The sequence below is a fragment of the Schistocerca nitens genome, chromosome 7 (genome assembly GCF_023898315.1).
Source record: "Schistocerca nitens isolate TAMUIC-IGC-003100 chromosome 7, iqSchNite1.1, whole genome shotgun sequence".
Taxonomy (NCBI): Eukaryota; Metazoa; Arthropoda; class Insecta; order Orthoptera; family Acrididae; genus Schistocerca; species Schistocerca nitens.
The window spans coordinates 411,147,812-411,169,194 of record NC_064620.1 but is presented as its reverse complement, the minus strand read 5'-3'; the positions used below and the strand labels follow the sequence as shown (position 1 = coordinate 411,169,194).

The window sequence follows — 21,383 nt, the reverse complement described above, 5'->3', positions numbered from 1 at the left end:
TGTCCTTAGGTTAGTTAGGTTTAAGTAGTTGTAAGTTGTAGGGGACTGATGACCACAGATGTTAAGTCCCATAGTGCTCTGAGCCATTTGAACCATTTGACTTCAAAGAGTTTATCTACACATGGAGCACCCCCTCCTTCAGCACACAATGCTAGATCACACATGAGCGCTGCAACAGTGGCGTGAATTTACTGACATTGATCATCCTCCATACCATCCTGACTTGATCCCATCCGATTTTCATCTGTTCCCAAAACTTAACAAACGCATTCAATGACTTCATCTCTGGCACAATGTCTGTTTCAAGCAGCAATTCACCTGGATGTTAGCATATCTGGACATGACCATTGGTATGAAGCAACAAGAAATATCAGGTATAACTGATTTCTTTAGTAGACTGCAACTCAGATTTATGATCTCTGAAAAACTTAAGAACATTCTATCCATCCACTGAGAATTGTAAAATTTTATTGAGGCATGTAAAAGGTAGAAGCATTTCCTTGAACAACAGAAGCAGCTTAGATCTTGTATGATGAAGGAAAATAGATGTTAAGTACCGTGTACAAACTTTGTTTTTCTTATTGCTACAAAATCTGATATTTATATCCATTTGAGTTTCTTGACAAACTTTATCGGGTTACTCACCAAATCACACAGGCCTAGCAAAATCGTTACAAGAACTAATGGATTTCCTCAGTCTATCATTATAATAAGGGACAGTCCCATAAAGAACTGAATATGCAATTTTGGTTTCCTGCAGTTCCATTCTTCTGACTATTTCACTACTAAACATCTGTTTAACACCTGAGTGCCGAGTGTCATGTATTCTCATCATACCATTGCTGTGCTAATAAATGGAAGGTTAACTGTGCCAGTGCCGGTATGTGCTGATTCTACACAAAGCTACCAACACTTCTGACATGTGCAGCAGTCTCCTCAGTGTTTCAAGTACCTCTGACATGCTACAGTTTTTCATCTTGGTCTTTCATCTAGAAATTTATTCAGGTATTAAGGGGTTAAATAATTGTAGGTCACTTCCAGTTGAGTGTGTTGACTTGTAAGTCATCAGTGCCTGAATTTACCAAAGTATTTCTGTATGGCTTACTTCTTCTTTGAGAAGAAAGAAGCTGACAGTACTTTGTGATTTCTGAATTTGCAGTTCATTTTCTTCATTTATGACTGGATGAGAAACGGTTAATTTTTCTGAAGAATCATGTTTCATTGTCTAATCATGTTTCATTGTATCAGTACTAGTATATTGCAGATGAGTTCAAAAACTCTAAAGAGGAGTGGTATTTTTGTAGTTTTTAACTTTGCAAATACATTTTGATCACTTAGCATGATTTTTGACATCCCATTACTTTCAGAAAATGTAACTTTGCAAAGCTTGCATTTTGTGCTCTTAGAATCATTTCTAACTTCTTCCATCCAAAACTTAAAATCTGGATCAGTCAACTAATGGCCTTGAAAGTATGCTGATGCTGAATGCAATAGCCTGAAATTAAAAAATAGATTAAAGTAAAAAATAATGATTTGACACTTGCCTGATGGTATAAATGATGCATGGAGATAACAGACTTTTTTTAAAAGCACATTATACAAGTGGTTCTTCTCAGAAACTGTACTTATTTGTAATACAAAGTATGAAATTAAAAACATTCTCTGATACTTTATGAAATTCCATGATATTTCCATGATATGTCCTACTTGCATGAAATTTCCTGATCATTCCTGATCTTCCCATTTTTCCTGGATTGTTGGCACTCTGTAGAATGATCCCCATTCACAAATGTTCAAATGTGTGTGTATTCCTAAGGGACCAAACTGCTAAGGTCATTGGTCCCTAGATTTGCACACTACTTAAACTAACTTATGCTAAGAACATCACACACATCCATGCCCGAGGGAGGACTCGAACCTCTGACGGGAGGGGCCACGCAATCAAAGACATGACACCTCTAACCAACCGGCCACTCCACACGGCTCCGCATTCACCTCTGCTCTGCTTATGCAGGGTGTTCAGAAATTTCCGTTACAAACTTCTAGGACTTGTAGAAGGGAATGAGTACATAATATTTTGAATACAAATGCATGTCTCAAAATGTATTGTTTCCATTCCATGACAGTTTCAATTTAGATGTTTAACTCACCCACTTCTGCTTGAGGAATTGAATTATGCATGACCCACTACAGTTATTAGATAACAATTCAAAAGGAAACATAATGAAACATCCACCTATCACTTAAGCACATTTGTTTATATTAACACTTAAACATTATGTGTTTACATTATTCAAAAACAAGAAAGAACCCAACGTACTACATACTGAACAGTACAGATGCATTACAATAATGGTTCAATGAGACAACCACCAACATTGTTACAGACATTGTACCTACGAAGCATGTTCTGGTACACACGCTCCATCCCACCTTTAGTGCAGCAGCCAGAACTCATGCCAGCAGATCTCCCTCTACCTATAGTGGAGTCTCATAAATTAATATAAATAAACATGCTTAAGTGGTAAATGGATGCTTCACTATGTTTCCTTTCGAGTTGCCACCTAATAATTATATTGTGCCATGCCAAATTCTGTTCCTCAGGCAGAAGTGGATGAGTTAAACATATGAACTGAAACTGTTACATAACAGAAATGGTACATTCCTGGACATGGGTTCCTGTTCACAATATTATGTGCTCACTCGCTGTACAAGTCCTTGGAGTCTATAACAGGAATTTCCAAGCATTCTATATACTTTCCTTCCCATGTCATATGCCTGTTATGCCACCAGACAGTGATGAGCAGTGGTCATGTTTTTGCCCCATCAATGGACATTCACATGACATTTTATCCTTTGCTTGATGTAAGGTGTACACCTCAAATATTTTTACGAAATGTTACTCTAGCAAGAAATTCTGTGAAGCTCTTGGGAACATGGAATCCTGTCTTATATGGCTTACTTCACACCTTGCATCTTTCTTTATTACCTTTCCTGCAGCTTTCCCTGTAACACCTAACTGGACTAACAAAAAATTTCTGCTTTAGTTTCTTTATGGACAATTCAGTCTTCTTGATTTGCAACAAAATTTTCACACTCTTTCTCATGTAAATAATTGTAGTTTTCTGAAACCACCAAGATGGATATGATCATGTGCCTTTATTCAAGATTTTTTTCCATTTCTAAGTTCGACAAGCAACATCTATAACACATATTGCCAGAATTTCATTATTTATATGTTTTTCACATAAACATAAACTCTGGAAGGATGTGTACAAACATAGTTGTTCGCCCACAACAATACAATCTTCAACAATATGCCTAAGATATATACAACTCATGTAGTTATGGCGCAATTTACAAGACATTGGCATCTGGATGAGATAAAGAACTTCTGAGGCCCACCAGCCAGGAATAATGTAATTGTGATAACCCAGTAAACTACTCTCCTATCCTAGAAACATAAATTAGGCATTTAAATGAAAACTAAATAAGTGACGATTAATAGTAGATGATGTACATCCTTATGATTTAAGGTTAAAATTTAGTTGACATACGACGGATGTTCAAAAAAGTAGGGTGACTTTTCAAATTGCACAGGCAATGTACATTCGATTAGCAATTTTTTGTTTTGTTATGTTGGTACACATGCCCTGAAAATATGTTCAGTTTCACGCATACAGCATACTTTGTTTGTTTTTGACAGATAGAAAGGTTAGACGTGTTTTAGTGTGCTCAGCAAATTTCGATTATTATAAAAAATGGAGCAAAGAATTTGCATCAAATTTTGTGTGAAAAATGGAATCAAGTGCTCTAAGGCACTTCAAATGTTGACATGGCATACAGTGAGTCTTCTCTATGTAAAAAAAAAAAAAAATTAGAAGTGGTATAAGCTCTTCCAAGATGGCTGAGAAGATGTCAATGACGAGCCTCACTTTGGATGCCACAGCACATCAACAACAGATGATAACGATGAAAGCGTGAGGAAAATTGTTCTGAAGAATCATCAGATTACTGTAATAGAAGTTTCTGAGGATGTTGGCATATCGGTTGACTCATCTCATGAAATTTTTATGGATTTTTTGGGCATGAGACATGTGTCAGCAAAATTTGTTCCAAAACTTCTCAATTTTGATCAGAACCATCACATGAGCATCGTTCTGGAGCTCTTGAATGACCTCAATGATGATCCTGATTTCCTCAAAACGGCCAAAACCGGCGACAAAACATGGAATTATGGTTATGATCTCAAAACCAAAGCCCAATAGTCCCAATGGAAGCATCCCATAGAGTCAAGACCAATAAAGCACACAAAGTTCGATCAAATATCAAAGTTTTGCTCACTATTTGTTTCAGTTATCATTGCATAAGGCAACATGAATTTTTTCATCAAGGTCGTATGGTCAGTAAGGAGTACTACCTTAATGTTATGTACTGTTTGCAAGCAGCATTAATTGTGAAAAAACAATTCATGGCTTTTGCATCGCGACAATGCACCTGCTCATTCATTGTTGCTTGTAAGAGATTTTTTGGCAAAAACAACATGACAATCATGCCTCAGCCACTATATTCACTGTATTTGGCCCCCTGCAACTTTTTCCTGTTCCCAAAACTGAAGAGAGCTATGAAAGGACGAAGATGTTCAACATTTGAGGAAATAAAAACTGCATTGATGGAATACTCAAGGCTGTACCAAAAAGTGATTATGAGAAGTGCTTCATGGATTGAAAGAAGTGTTGGCACAAGAGTATTGCATCTGAGGCGAATTACTTTGAAGGGGACAACATGAATATTGATGAATAAATAAATAAGTTCTCATAAAAATATAAAGTCACCTTACATTTTGAACACACCTCATATCTAGTACATCTATTTACTACACTGTATTAATCTGAGTTATACATTTCATCACCTCCAGAGCAGTCTCTGTGATGTTGTGGTTGCCTTTTTATTTATTTATTTATTTACTTATTCATTCATTCATTCATTCATTCACACACTGTATTTTTTAAGATTCCACAGTGACATACTTTTTTAAATAATAATTAGTAAAGAACAACATAGCTCATATCACAGTATTGTTGCTCACAACAGCAACAAACTGCTTGAATTTAATAAAGAAATTATCCTCTATGAGACTGATAAACTTCATTGTGAACAGATGTAACCCTAAGAGTAAATAAACAGCTTCATTGAAACTGATACAAAGGGCACCATTATAATATTTCATGTTCACTATCCCTGGAACAAATAAGTAAAGATTTTCTCAATTACTAACATTAAAAGGATAAATACTTTAATGCAGTGTCTGCATGTCTAAAACAAAGCAATAACTGTGTGCAACAAGATTTGTTTTAATCATCTCCCTCCTACATTTTACATGCTAGGTTCTACACAATATTACAAACAAAAAGAAAGAGTAAAACCTGCTCTTGCAAAAGAAGAACAATCAAAGGATTTTTCAAATAATTAATAGTGATTCCATTTTCCTTCAGTATGTAAGATCAATTCACACCAGCTGTTGCTTAATTGAAACAGTAAAGGTGTATATTTACAGGCTGTAACATAAAACACATTTTGTTATGTGCATTATTTTGTGTAATATGTAAGCCCTGTAGTGCTAGTCTGTATCAGGAGGCATGAAGTCTGGAAGTATTTCACGTACACGTATACGCCACACTTCAAGCCGTTCTTTACGTTTCTTTTCATCTCGCACCTTGTACCATTGCCTGAAGTAGCGGCAAATCAGTGTTCTATAATGAAAAGTAAAATCAATTATACTTTGGAATGGTATGAACAATGGTGTAACATACTACACTTATGAACATTTAAAGAAATTTCTGTATACTTTTACACAAACTTGAACATCCATCAAATCAGAGGGTTATAGATGTATACATAATACAGTTTGCATACCTATTATAATGCTCTAATGCCATTTGCATTACAGCTGCTTCATGAGTCAACTGTTCTTCTACAAAGCTCCTCCACCTTAAAAATGCCTGTCTTTTCAATATCCATACATCATAAAAATCTTCTGCTACTTGATGCTGCCTCCTACTGTCAGCTTTAATCTAACAGAAAGACAACTGGTTATTAATTTTCTATCATTTTTACTTGATTGTTAACTTACGACATTTTATGTATGAAACTTAAGAGAAATTTATTACAAACACTTAATATTTGTAGTAACCATTCGTTTCTTGCTCCTGCTCTAAATGTCTTTCTTTCTTTCATTTCACCCCTTCCCTTCCCTTTTGTTGCCAGAGTATCTATGGCTTTAAGAATGAAATAAAAATTTAAACCATTTAAGTTCATGGAGAAGATGATTATCACAGATAATACACTAAAACAAAAAATTGCACCTCCATTTCAGAAATACTGGTTAATTTTCCTTAATTTACTAAGAAAAAGTAAAAGTTATGAAATGGGAAAGAAAGAAAAGAACTAGACTCCTAGATGAATACAGAAACAAGAGGCACTCAGCGGATCAAAAATAAAGTATTTAATTACAAACAGGTTGGCCTCACAGTCCTAATAATGTAATGTATAGATACTGAAGCCAAGATGCTAAACAGGATACACAGAGAAAGCTTGACTGGAAATTTAAAAAATCCAGCAGTGGTAGTGGTGGAGAGAGGACAGAAAAAGGTGGAAAGAAGTGCAAAGAAACAAGTTGAGGAACATTAAGATATAACCATACAAAAATATTATGTATGTCAAAATGTCAATCAGGCACCTTAACAGATGTTTTTCATCACCATGACCTGCTTATAACAAATTTGCCTCCTGTTCACTCACTGTGTGTAGCCAATAGATAACTTGGGGGGGGGGGGGGGGGGGAATCACATTTTAAGTGCTGTTTGCTGCCAAAGATCATTGGCCGAAGCCTTGCACTTTTAGTTTAGTTGTAATTTCTACCTAATTTTAGGGCCTCCGTATTAGCTTGTAGCTGATTTACCATCCGTTCACAAAGTTTTTCGTGCATTGCTATTAAATATGTCTTAATTCCCACATCATCGCTTTTATCATTTGCTCAAATTGCTATTTGTTTGACAACTTTTGGCAATCAGTTACGTCCCAATCCATGTTATCTTTGTAATACCGCTCTCATCCATACGAAGAGCGTTTCCTGGCCACGTACATGCACGATGATTTCGATAGCCGTGCATCTGAGCAGCCTGCAGTGCCTCAGTTCGGTGGAGAGCCTGTGACCATCGTACATTGGCTGGGGTGAGGCAGCACACACAGGGTTCAGATAAGTAATATTATTGACTTGGTACATATGTACCGTGTATTTGTAAAAAAATTTTATGGGGTCTTGCCTCTATAGATGTTGATTTTAGCCTTTGACTATGCCTATTCAGGCAAGCTGTTTTATATTTGTTCTGAATAAGGTGTGGTTACCCACGCTGAAACCTAGGTAAACACCAGGTAGTTTGTGCAATCAAGGAGGATTTTTCATAATTATTAAGACAAAGTAAATATTCCAGAATTTGAACCAAGAACAACTAACAAAACGAGTAACTAAGAAGTGGGTATCCTAAGTGCAGCAAAGCAATTTAAATAATTTGACAAAGGCAAGGCCTCCAGTCCCTTTTGTATACCACTCAGGATCCTCTCAGAGTATGCTGATACCATAGCTCCATATTTAACAATCATACACATCCAATCGCTCATTGAAAGGTCCATACCTAAAGGCTGGAAAGCTGCACAAGTCACACCAATACCCAAGAAAAGAATAAGGAATAATACACTGAATTACAAACATATATCACTAATGTTGATTTGCAGCAGGTTTTTGGAGCATATACTGTGTTCCTGAGTTATCCTCAAGAAAATGATTTATTGACAAGCAACCAACATGCATTCACAAAATATCTTTTTTGCAATACACAACTGGTTATTTATTCTCAAGAAGTAATGAGTGCTATTAACAGGTGATCTCAAATTTATTCCATATTTTTAGATTTCCATAAGGCTTTTGACAACATAACTCACAAGCAACTTCTAATAAAATTGGATGCCTATGGACCATTGTCTCAGTTGAGCAACTGGATTCATGATTTCCCATCAGGGAGGCCATAGTTCATTGTAATTGATGCAAAGTCATGAAGTAAAACAGAAGTGATATCTAGAATTCCCCAAGGAATTATAGGCCCTCTGCTGTTCCTGTTCTACATAAATGACTTAGAAGACAATCTGAATACCACTCTGAGACTGATTGTAGATGATGCTGTCATTTACCATCTTATAAAATCATCAGATGATAAAACAAATTGCAAAATGATTTAAACAACATAGATGTATGGTGTGAAAAGTGGCAACTGACTCTAAATAATGGAAAGTGTGAAGTCATCCACATGAGTACCAAAAGGAATCCACTAAATTTTGACTACACAATAAATCACACAAATCTAAAGGTTATAAATTCAACTAACTACTTAGGGATTATAATTATGAATAACTTACATTGGAATGATCATGTAGATTATGTTGTAGGGAAAGGAAACCAAAGACTGTGATTTACTGGCAGAACACAGAAAATGCAACAGGTCTATCTAGTGAGACTGTCTACACTATGCTTGCATATCCTCTTCTGGAATATTGGTGTGTGATCCACATCAGATAGGATCGATGGAGAACACTGAAAAAGTTCAAGGATGGGCACCTAGTTTTGTACATCAGGAATCAGGAGAGAGCAGCATGGAAATATGTGAACTGGAGTGGCTATCATCAAAACAAAGGTGTTTTTCATGACGGCAGGATCTTTTCATGAAATTTCAATCACCAAATTCCTCCTCAGAATGTGAAATTATTTTGAAGATTTAAGTGTTCATTTTTCCCACACACTATTCAAGAAGGGAATGGTAGAGAAATCTAAATCTACATCGATACTCTGCAAATCACATTCAAGTGCCTGGCAGGAGGTTCATCGAACCATCTTCACAGTTCTCTATTATTCCAATCTCGTATAGTGCGCGGAAAGAACAAACACCTATATCTTTCTGTAACAGCTCTGATTTCCATTATTTTATCGTGGTGATCATTTCTCCCCATGTAGGTCACTGTCAACAAAATATGTTCACATTCAGAGGAGAAAGTTGGTGATTGGAATTTCGTGAGAAGATCCCCTCGCAATGAATAACGCCTTTCTTTTAATGATGTCCAGCCCAAATCCTGTATCATTTCAGTGACACTCTCTTCCATATTTCGCTATAATACAAAACATGCTGCCCTTCTTTGAACTTTCTTGATGTACTCAGTGTAGCAGTCTCCTTAGTTTTAGTAGATCTGTTACATTTTCTAAGTGTCCTGCCAATAAAACACAGTCTTTGCTTAGCCTTTCCCACAACATTTTTTTATGTGTTCCTTCCAATTTAAGTTGCTCGTAATTGTAGTTCCTATGTATTTAGTTGAATTTACGGGCTTTATATCTGACTGATTTATCATGTAACTGAAGTTTAACGGATTCCTTTTAGCACTCATGTGGATGACCTCATACTTTTCGTTATTTTGCATCAACTGCCAATTTTTTGCACAATTCAGATATCTTTTCTAAATTGTTTTGCAATTTGTTTGGTCTTCTGATGACTTTATTAGTCAATAAATGACAGCATAATCTGCAAACAACCTAAGATGGCTGCTCATATTGTCTCCCAAATCATTTATATAGATAAGGAACAGCAAAAGGCCTATAACACTACCTTGGGGAGCGCCAGAAATCACTTCTGTTTTACTCGATGACTCTCCATCAATTACTACGCACTGTGACATCTCTGACAGGAAATCACAAACCCAGTCACATAACTGAGACAAGAGAAATAGCTTGAAGGTGGTTCAATGAACCCTCTGCCAGGCCCTTAAAAGTGAATCGCATAGTAATTATGTAGATGTAGATATGTCAGAATGCCAGTACAATATCAGGACAGGACAGGTCTAACATCAGGTACAAGATACAAGTAGCAGATGAGGACTGTGGAGGCTGGTGGTGGGAATGGAGGCTACATCAGTGCTAATGCTGGAGCTGTAGACAGGACTGAAGTTCAAGCACAGCACAGTGCCAGTGGCAGACATATTAGAAATCCAGCATGACATCAGGACAGGACAGATCTAATGTCAAGTAACGAGAGACAAGTCCTCAGTGCAAGTGGTCTCCCACTGGGCTGGAGGCCCAGATATACTCATCTGGTAAGCCTTGTTGTGACAAAAGGCCCCACTTGTTGTAGTGTATGCCTGGAATGTACTGCCCCAAGCATTGTTCTGTAACTGTCATTGTCCACTCAAGTAGATGCTGCAACAATTACTCCCCACTTGGGGAGAATTCAGTCTTATGAATTCTAGTCTGCTACCAAATCTGTAAACGTATTACAATTTTGTGATGCTATAGTATATACAACTCTATTTTCCCACACACATTAAGCACAGTTTTCCTCTATTCTTATTAAGTCATGACACATGGTGTAATGTATTTGTCTTCAACCTGCCTATTTAGCAGGAGAGCAGAGAATGGATCTGGACAGCATCCTGCAACATTATGAAACTCTTACACTTAACCTGAACTATTCACAACAGTAAAGTAATCCATGGTAGAGACACACATTGTAATGCCCATAAGAGCCAGAGAATTATCACTTACACCCTAAACTTTACTGCTCATATCCAGTGTATTGTGCTTTATGAGCCCTGCAATCTCTTGACCACAGTCTTTAACCACAAGTGCTGTCCCCAGCTACAACCTGTGTTTCTTGATATTACTCAAAAATACTCCATGTTTCTTCAACCTGTGTTTCTTAACATTACTCAAAAATACTCCATGTTTCTTCAACCTTTGTTTCTTAATATTACCGAAAAACACTCGATGTTTCTTCTTAGTCATAAGTCCCTAATACATGAATGTCTTTGCACCATGCATCACACTGGTTCAGATAACTATCCTACATGGATTTTCTGCTATTATGCCCACTGTACTCAAGGGACCTGGAGCAGTTTAATGGTGACATGAAGATTAATAATCATATTGCATCTACGGATCCCAGCACCTAGTTACACTGCTTTGAGCCAGTGTGATATGATGTTGTTGTTGTGTTGCGGTCTTCAGTCCTGAGACTGGTTTGATGCAGCTCTCCACGCTACTCTATCCTGTGCAAGCTTCTTCATCTCCCAGTACCTACTGCAACCTACATCCTTCTGAATCTGCTTAGTGTATTCATCTCTTGGTCTCCCTCTACGATTTTTACCCTCCACGCTGCCCTCCAATACTAAATTTGTGATCCCTTAATGCCTCAGAACATGTCCTACCAACCAATCCCTTCTTCTAGTCAAGTTGTGCCACAAACTCCTCTTCTCTCCAATCCTATTCAGTACCTCCTCATTCGTTATGTGATCTACCCATCTAATCTTCAGCATTCTCCTGTAGCACCACATTTCGAAAGCTTCTGCTACTTGATACAAAGATAATAAAGATACAAAGATAAAAAAACTTGAACCATAAAATGATACTGTTGCAATGCTGAGCTACGTTTCACTTTGTCAGTGCTATATCGCAGTTTGGAGCTATCTTACTATATAACAGAGTAGGCATGTGGCACAGAAAGGAAAAAGAAACAAAAAGCTGCGTACACAACTCAGACACTCCATGAACATCAGGCCATGTTTCTACTTGCATCAACCCTTTGGAGAACTCCTAATCTACATATCAGCACTATTCACAACAAACCATGCCTACAATTGTCTACTATCTACACAGACTAATACTTCCCTAGCACCCATGGCCTTCCTCATTGAAACTATGCGCTCTCTCTACACTGCTTAGTGAAATGCTCTTTCCTTCTGCATACCCAAAACACCACAACATGTGATTTAGTACAAGGCCATTTGACTCAATAGGTTATCTTGTGCACACAAAACTGGCCCCTCAGGCCCTTCCTACATACCAAAGCTGAGTCTATGCCAGTTGTAATAAGGAATGGGACAGTGGGACAAGGACAAATCCAAGGAACAACATTGTAGCATCACAACTTAGTTTTAAGTGAAACTTCTAGGAATTTGTAACTAAGCTGCATTAGAGCATTGTATTAACTATCAATGGCCAGTGAGTGCAGTGTGGTAACATGTAGGTTGTATCAACACATACACAAAAGGACTGTGAGATAGGGTAGCCACACTCGGTAAAACCTGCACTTTGCAGCAGTAATAGCCAGAGTGGGCAGGATGGTGTCACCAGATCAGGGCCAAGAACCATGCTGTGAGCTATGTGACCAAATACCTTGATGAACTTGTGGATAGTATGCCACAATGAATACAGGCATGCATCAATGCAAGAGGACGTGCTACTGGGTATTAGAAGTGCTGGTGTGTACAGCAATCTGGACCACCACCTCTGAAGGTGTCGCTGTATGGTGGTACAACATGCAATGTGTGGTTTTCATGAGCAATAAAAAGGGCGGAAATGAACTTTCTGTTGATCTCTATTCCAATTTTCTGTACAGGTTCCGGAACTCTCAGAACTGAGGTGATGCAAAACTTTTTTTGATGTGTGTATTTTAAGTCAGGAGTTTTATTTTATTTTATTTTTAGTTATTTAACTAATTAGGATTCTTCATATAAAAGGATTTTGAGAAATAGTAATTAGAAAAAACATAGTATGATATGACAGCTCTCTATATTTTTATTTCCACTATGAATTTACTTTAACAAAAGTATTCTAAGCCTTCAAGATGGATCAATGGTTAAATTTCTACAAACTATTGGTTGATTACTGTTCACTCATTATCAGCTGGAGCACACAATGAAAGCACAAGAAAATGAAGCCACTTAATACCTCTGGAATCCCACGTATATTTTGTTATTCAACTAATATTGCCACAAGACCATGGACTCAAATATAGTCACATTCCAGGATCTTTCCCAACATAGTTCATTACGAAGTGTCTAACATAAATTAGAGTAATCAGTATACTTAGAGTACATCTATTCTTTTGCTGTTTTCTGAGATGGGTTTTTACGGTGAAGGTGATGGTGGTGCTGGTGGTGGTGGTGGTGGTGGTGGTGGTGGTGGTGGTGGTGTGTGTGTGTGTGTGTGTGAGTGTGTGTGTGTGTGTGTGTGTGGTGGTAGTAGAAGTAGTAGTGTTAGACATGTTCCTATATCATTTGAAAAAGACTCAGACATGGGATTAGCTGGAAATGTCTCCTCTTCAGTGAATGAGATCCTACACAAGTAAACAGTAGCTTCAGTGATGAAATTATGAAAGTGGCAGTAATTCTTTATGCCAGTGATATTTATGTGTAGCAATACTCTGAAGGAGAACATCAATAAATGATACACTTGGTCCATGACAATAAGGAAGAATAAAGAGGGGGTTTGTTGTCCACACCAGGTAGCAGCTTTGTGAGAGTGGCAAAACTGATGTTTCATCCTTGACACCTACCAGAGTTGGCAGACAACTGTGGAGCTTGTGGTGACACAATTAGTCAGAAGATATCTCTGAAACAATGAACTGTAAAATATCTTTGCTTTTAGGCTCACTGTTTTCCTGCCTTTTGGGGTGGCACGTTTCATTTGAGAGATTTTTGTTGAGTGTTTTATGTAACTCTCATTGTGTATTAAAAGTCTGTGGCTTCGATAACAGCCAGTATTTCTGGTACTTACTGTGGATTGATGTTTCCACAAGTGGTGACCCCACAGAAAGCCATGGATCACAAGAAACACATTAAGTGTGAGGATACTATTAAAACTTTCATTTGCTGCCTATGGTGTATGTGATGAAAAACTACAATTCATTCTGACAATTAATGCTTTAGGCACTTAATCTCTTTGTTATTGTCAGACACTGTTCATAATATGCCCTCTAATTACAATAACACACTCTTGAAAGACCACATACTCCACAGTATTCACAGATTAAGAGAACTGCAGTTAGCATCTGCAGAAGGTATGACAATGCCACTGAGTCAACACAGTCAGCACAGGTTCAGCACAGGCCAATGGTGACTCAGTAACAACGGGGGAACAGAACCCTGTGAAGTCACCGTGTGAACTGAGCTATGGGAAACAAAGTGTCTTAACCCATGTAGATACATGCACAGCAATATGCTCAACACACGGCTGGTGACTAACGACTAAGCACATGACAGCACTCGGCACAAAGTGCTAGACTAGGTCCACAGTGGTTTAATGCTGCAGGAGCACTGGCCTGCTCTGTTTACAGCTGCTCATAAGTATACACTTCTGTCAGTGGGTCTGCCTATATGACATGTCAGGTGTCTGAACTGCTCGTGTCTGAACTGCTCTACTGTTCTACCCATGCCAGCTCAATTGCCTACATCTCGACATTTGCTGGTAGGGATATTAAACCAGGTATTCAAAAAGTTTTAGAGAATGAGTTTATTGGTGATACATCTCTGTCTGAATTATTTTGTGATCTAAGGACACTAGTCACTGAATCTAAAGTTTCCAACGTGATATTAAAACAAGTATGCTTCAATAACTTACCTTTTGCTATTAAAACTCTTGTGATTTCAAATAACACCATAGACAAAGATTCTCAGTTACTCAGAACTGACCAAATAAGTAATATTTTGTTGCATGATGATGCCAGTGAGGGTCCACGAACTGGTAATGGCACTGCAGGTTTAGTTGCTTTGCCTGCAGCTAGAGGACAGCTGCTTCCACTATCTCATTCCCATGCAACTTGAGCAGTTTCAGCAGCGATTCAGGCAAACTACAGAAACATTCATGAAAGCACACAGCACAGCAGCTGGCACAACTCCCAGCATGAGGTCAACATACAATGACATAAATGGTATTTATATCCTTTTGAATATGGACAATCGGTAAGAAAATGTACAGCTCCTTGCAGCCTCCCAAACAACAATAACAAATGGGAATAGGTATGACCTGTCAACCTGTCACTCTGAACTGAAGTGGATAACCACCAAAGTCAAAGTATACAACAGGTCTACCGCTTTGTTTTTCCAGAGTCAGTTTATGCCATTTCAACACAAGACGCAGATTCCTTCCCAGTATAGGCTATGTAGATTTCTCAGGAATGCCAAATTGACAGCCTGTTATTAACAGTCTTGGTAGATGACGTCACTTGTATGTCCAGGAACATTTTCAATCGACTCTGGATCAATGTGAGTGTCTTGCTGGCAAGATTAGAAAAGCAACCTTCAGTTACATCCAGGCTTGTCATAGCTAATAACTCAAAAATTCCTACTTTTGGTAAATGCATCAAAGTGGTGAAATTGGGTTTCCAGAAATAACTGCAGTGGATTTTCTTGACTGCCAATGTCAATGAACCACTTCTTGGCACTGATTTCCTGCACTACTTTTACACTGACATTTCCAACCACAAGGCTCAAATCTGCATAAACAATAAGATTGTTTATTGACATGCAGTTTCTATGAACAGCCTCATGCTTTGAATTACACCTCTGCTACAGGTGTAGTGACAAGTGACCTGGATTCTATGGGCTTTGCTGTCAACACCAAAGATTCTTCAAGCAAGGAACTTCATACAATAGTGTGCACTTACAACAAATTACAAATACCTGATGAGTTAATGGCCCCTGGACAGGTGAAGACAAACATTGCTAAGGAAAATACAGTTCTTGAATCTGGAAAAGAATCAAAGACTCTGAGAAGGCTCAAAATGAAATAAGGAGTTTAAGTGAAAACATTTCTTCCCATTTATCTCTTCAGCTACCTTGACAGACATTAAACAGCAACCTGCACTGCTCTCTAGTATCACATGCAACACTAGCCATCACACTCCAACTACTCCAAGACCACAGGTAACCTTCAAAGTTCGCAAGTTAGCACCAGAAAAATATGCTGCAGTGAAGAAAGACAGGTATTATTAGCTGTTTTGACAGACCATGAGCATCATCCTTACACTTGGTAAGGAAAAGGGACAGATCCTAGTGACTGCTATCATGCTTTGAATGCACATTCAACCCAAGACTATTACCCTATATGCAATATACAGGACTTTAGAAAAGCATTCGCGGGTGCATGGATATACAGCATGATCTATTTTAAGAAGGCATACTATCAGTTTCCTGTGGTGCCTTCAAGTGCTCCATAGTTTGCCCTAATGTTTTGCATATTTGGACAATGTGTTACTTTTCTAGAATGTCCATCAGAAGATGGTATACATCAACAAATTACTTGTTAGACTTTCAAAGAACATGTTGCAAATGGACAAGGACACACATGTGTTCTCATGCAGAGAAAAGTGGAATTCTTAGGCCATTTGATTAACACTTCTGGCATCATGCCTTTACAGCATAAAGTTGATGTGATTCAGTCTGTACCTATTCCAGATATCTTCCAACAGATATGCCATTTTCTGGACATGGCAAACTTCTACACATCATCTTCCTCATACAGCAGCCTCACAGGTGCCCCTCACTGGCACATCATAAGGACGAAATTCAAGAGGACAATGTCACATCACTTGATCTCCCAAAATTTTACAAGAGTTTGGCATGGTCATATCCAGTGCAAGCGTTGCCATCCATTTAGTGCACTCTGTCCATTCTGCTCCCCTCATCACTGTGGAGTCGCTAGCCAGGCAGTCATAGGGGTAGCACTTCACCAACAAATAGGAGATACTTGGAAAACAGCTAGCTTCTTTTTGCACAAACTGTCCAAGTCACAAATTTAAGGGAGTGCCTCTGACAGAGGACTGTTAGTCGTGTAAGAAGCCATTAAGCACTTCTGGCTGTAAGTGAAGGCATGCACCTTCACAGTTTCCACTGCTCACAAAACTATTCATTTTGCTTTCAAAACACTGTGTGAATCCTTATCACCAAGACAATTCTGCCACTTGGAATTCACCAGTCAATTTACTACTAACATCTGCCATGTAAGGAGGGCTAGTAATTGTGAAACTGACTGTTTTTCCGGAATTAATATTGTTTCCATGTAGCTAGCAATGGTGCAGGACACTGATGTGGAATTATCAGGGGCCAAACTAATATGAATGGTGACTGATGCATACATATGGCCAGGCAGCAAACGTGACTAGATAAAGACTTGGTTGGCTTGCCAAATGGATAAAGTGGAGCACCATGTCCGAAAATATTCTGGGTCTTTCAATGAACTTATACAGCGTTTTGCAAACATACATATCAACTTTGTGGAACCTCTCACTCCTGTACAAGGTTTTAAATACATTTTTTGGCTACTGAAGGTCTCCCAGCTGAGTGGGAGCAGTGCCTATTATGAACAATTCAGTGGAAATTGAGGTGCAGTCTTTCCTAAACAATTGGATCTCTTAGTTTGGGTGTCCCACCAATGTCACATCTAACCAAGGACATCAATCTGAGTCCAGTTTGTTCTATGAGCTGGCAAACTCAAGTGACTATAAACACCGCCATACCACTAGCTACCTAGTGAAACAATAGCATTTTGCATTTTCTACAACTTGGAGTACCTCCTCACTACAGATAAATTGGAATGAAAGTAAATCTAATCTAAATGTAATCTTCAAAATCTTCCCTAAAGTGCCATGGCTATTTGTGCCTATCTGCCCTACCACTAGATGCAGCAATTAAATCTCATATTGGAACTTCTGCAGTAGAGTTCGTGCACAGTGGATCACCCAAGACTTCCTTTGGAATTTTTTGAACAGTAATATGACCACCCACCAAGTCCCTCCATTTCTATTGCAACAAGTGAGGCATTTCATCTCCAAATTAAATCCATCTCTGGCATTCAGGCACATGGGCCCTAATAGCTTTATACACAGGGAACTACATACATGTTCTCAAGTTATGTTATGCACTCACTCTGTCAAAGCTCCATTGCAAACATGAGGTCTTTATCCTTCACTGGTACCAACACACTGCTATGACATAGGTTTATAGTAAGCCCTCAACAGTGTTCTTGATGATGACTCCCAGGAGGTCTGGTCTTCATAGGGCGGCAATGGGGAGAGGGGGGGGGGGGGGGCTGTGTAGTGACACAGTTAATCAAAAGCTATCTCTGAAGCACTGAAGTGTAGCATGTCTTCGTTTTTATGCTCTCTGTCCTCGTGCCTTTGGACTGGCATGTATCATTCGAGTGAGTTCTGTTGCAGTGTTTAATGTGTCTCTCACTGAGTGTTAATAAAGTGTATAGCTTCAATACCAACCAATACTTGCAGTGGATCAACATTTCCCACAAGCTTATGGACTGGGCATGACCCTGTTTTAAGGTACGTTGTCCAAGACGCGACGCAGACTAGCGACTGCGACGGGTCGCTACGTGACGTCAGAAGTTGCCTGCTGGCGCATGCGCAGTTCGAATTTGGGCTGCGACGCGCGACTGTTGCGGCAGCTGCCGCAGCACTGCACCAGTGAGCAGTGTTGCGACGGAAGTCGCACGACACAAAGACGTACGGCTGCCAGAAAGATGTCGAGCCAGTCAAGGAAAACTGAAATGAGCCACTCACAGGATGTGATGCTCTGTGAGCTGGTCTCGCAACATCCTTGCCTTTACGATTTGAAGAACCCTAAATATAGAGACACTATGTTCAGAGACAAAATTTGGGAAGAAATTGGTGCACAGTTGAAACTGGCAGGTGAGTGAAATATATAATATTTTCGCCTTAATGCAAATTTTTCAGGCCTGTTATGAAAATCAGTATAATCCCTGCAGATGTAGAATTAGAATGATGAAAATGAACTTAAAGTCAATTTTCGCATTACTCTTTTTTTTTGTGACGATAAAAATTGGAAACGGCAAGTACATTATAAAATGAACAATCTAAAGTACAACGAGAAAGTTACATTTTACAATACCTCCACTTTGAAAGTAAACGGTAGATTGGTGTCTTGATGATACCTTCTAGTTGTGAAAAACCACCACCAGATTGTTGTACAGCTTTCTGTAATCAATAGATGTTCGTTTTTGAGGAAGGCGTTTCTCAACAGATTGCGCAAACAGTATGCTGCAAGAAGTAATTTGTCACATTCACTTCAATTCATTGGTAGAAGATGGTGCTCAAAAAACTTGTGCCAAAAGTGCACTACTGTTTTACAAGGCCCTTCTGGTCTGACACAGTTCACAATTGAAATTCGTCTTTTGAAAATCCTGGAGTCATCTTTTGAGTGCAGCTTGGCAAGATTAAATGTTCATGTCATCCATAACGATGTATGCTGTCAGAATATAAGAATATGGAAGTTCATTTGGATGGGAATAAAGAGTCAGTCGGCTATGAAAGTTGCCTTAGCTTGTTCCAAAAGTTTCTGCATGGGAGAAACTGACAAGTATAATTTGGGGAAATTTTGTGAACAAGCACGGACATTATTTCTTCCACATTTCTGCCAGTGTATACTGTAGACGTTCAAAATGAAAATTCTGGATGTTTAAGGTGTAACCCTATGTTGTTGTCAAGAACTTGAAACAATGCAATGACGCTAGCATGCGCTTATTGTTAATAAACTTATCTTTCATTGGAATTTTAGGTGAAATGTGCAAAAACAGATGGAGGAATATTCGGGACTCGTATCAGAGAAATAAACGAGAAAGAAAGCTTGGAAAAGGTTCAGATGCCTCAGCAAAACCAAGAAAATGAGTTCTACTTGATCACTTGGCTTTAAGAAACCTACATTTCGTGGCATTTTAAATGAAATTGTCAAGACCATATGGAGAAATATTAGTAACTCATACCGGAGAAATATATGACATAAAATGGTTTCATTAGGTTCAAATGTGTCAGCGAAACAAAACAAATGCATTCTCTATCGTGTGATGACCACACGATTCTCATTGTGCGTCGACAGAACTGGCGGCTAGTCGCGACGCTCCCGGAGATATATGAGCCCAAATCTCGGAAACGGAGATCGATATCATTCTGATCTCAACTTTAAAAATAATTTCGATATGTTAGCTTCTTTTCATCGGCAACGATGTATGACCTAACGTGAACCATACGTAAAGTAGCCAGCGACCACATTTTTCACTGTACACAATTCAAATTTTATGCAGTAGGTTACTTGTAAATTAAGTATCGGAACAACTGTGACGAATATCGGAAAAATAGACACCTCATTATCAAGCTGTGATGTGAAACTGTAAGATACGCACACATCAATTTTTTGTGCCTTTTACTTTCCTCGCAATTGATAGAGAAGTAATATACAGCGAAAAAAACACGCAAAACCGGAAGAGATACTTTTCAATTTTTTAAAGTAAAAGGAGAGTCTGTATCAAAAAACTAACTCTGGGAGCCGATGTAACTTTGTTGCATTAACATACAGTATTTTTTACAGCAAGAAAATCGGAATTCTTATTTTTCTTATGTATTTGAATCCGCCGCCGCCGACCGGAGCTTGGGAAACGGCGACGACTCCAGTCGTGTTGCGGCCGTGTCGCCGTCTGCCAGGGTGGGAAAAGAGGAGGGGGCAGCGTCGCAGTCGCAGCCAACTGTCGCGTCTTGCACAACGTAACTTTATACATACATTTTACCATTACAAATGTGTGTACATAAAAGTTAGTCTCACACAGAACTTGAGACAATGACATCATTAATATTAGGTTTGATATCTATATATATCTTTTTGTACAGGGGGAATTGTTAACATAGCTTGTCAACCACTAAACTGATTTTACGATTTGGTTGCACTGTGAAAGTTGTCATGCTGTTATTATTTTGTGAAAGTCGTCATGCTGTAAAATAAAGAAAACCAATCCTTTATTAATGAATGTACTGTGATCATAAAAAAATTGAATTTGTGGTTGGAGAAGAGGATCCAGTTTAGGGACTCCTGAGTGAAAAGTGTTTTCCCACAATATGTGTATCTCAATGTAAGTACTAATGTAAATGTATTAAATTATAGTTTCCTTCAAGATCAGATTCTCTAATCAGTCATATGTGTTTACAAAAAATACGCAGCTGTTACATTTGTTAAATCAAGTAACTGCAACAGCACATTCTTGAATGCTGCACTCTTTCCTGAACTGTTTTACATTTTTTAATGATGTAGTGCAAAGACAAGTATTTGTGTTAGATAAAGTGATCTGAGAGAATTTTCTTTTGCCTGTTTAGAAACTTTCTACAGAAATGTATTTTCTTTCACTGTCTACATATTCAGAATAGTGTAATCAGAGATATTGTTGGTATTATTGTTTTGCTTTAAACTGTAATTTCTGTGCATCTGATGGGGTGCAGGTGTGTTTTCTGTAACAAGATTAAATAAAATATTTATATGTTTTTATATAACTAAATGGAATTATTTACAAATGATTTCATGTACAATTTTTCCCCTTTTAGTTGTGGGGAACCTGATAACGCATTTTTTTTTTTTTTTTTTTTTTTTTTTTGGGACAAAATGCCTTGAAATTGTTGCAGAATTACCTTTTGATGGTGATAATGATGAATCTGCAAGAT

At 38.2% G+C, this 21,383-nt stretch overlaps 1 protein-coding gene across 1 annotated transcript in view; it reads right to left on the bottom strand.

The window, feature by feature from the left end:
* Nucleotides 1-5,398: 5,398 nt before the first annotated feature.
* The window catches only part of LOC126195665 (uncharacterized), a 145,231-nt gene continuing 129,246 nt past the window's right edge, over nt 5,399-21,383 (bottom strand). Inside the window, exons 8-9 of the mRNA XM_049934290.1 lie at nt 5,917-6,074; nt 5,399-5,753 (exon numbers count right to left, since the gene is read on the bottom strand). Of these exons, the coding sequence (XP_049790247.1) occupies nt 5,621-5,753; nt 5,917-6,074 (291 nt within the window). The 3' untranslated portion in view covers nt 5,399-5,620. The remainder of the gene's footprint in view (nt 5,754-5,916; nt 6,075-21,383) is intronic.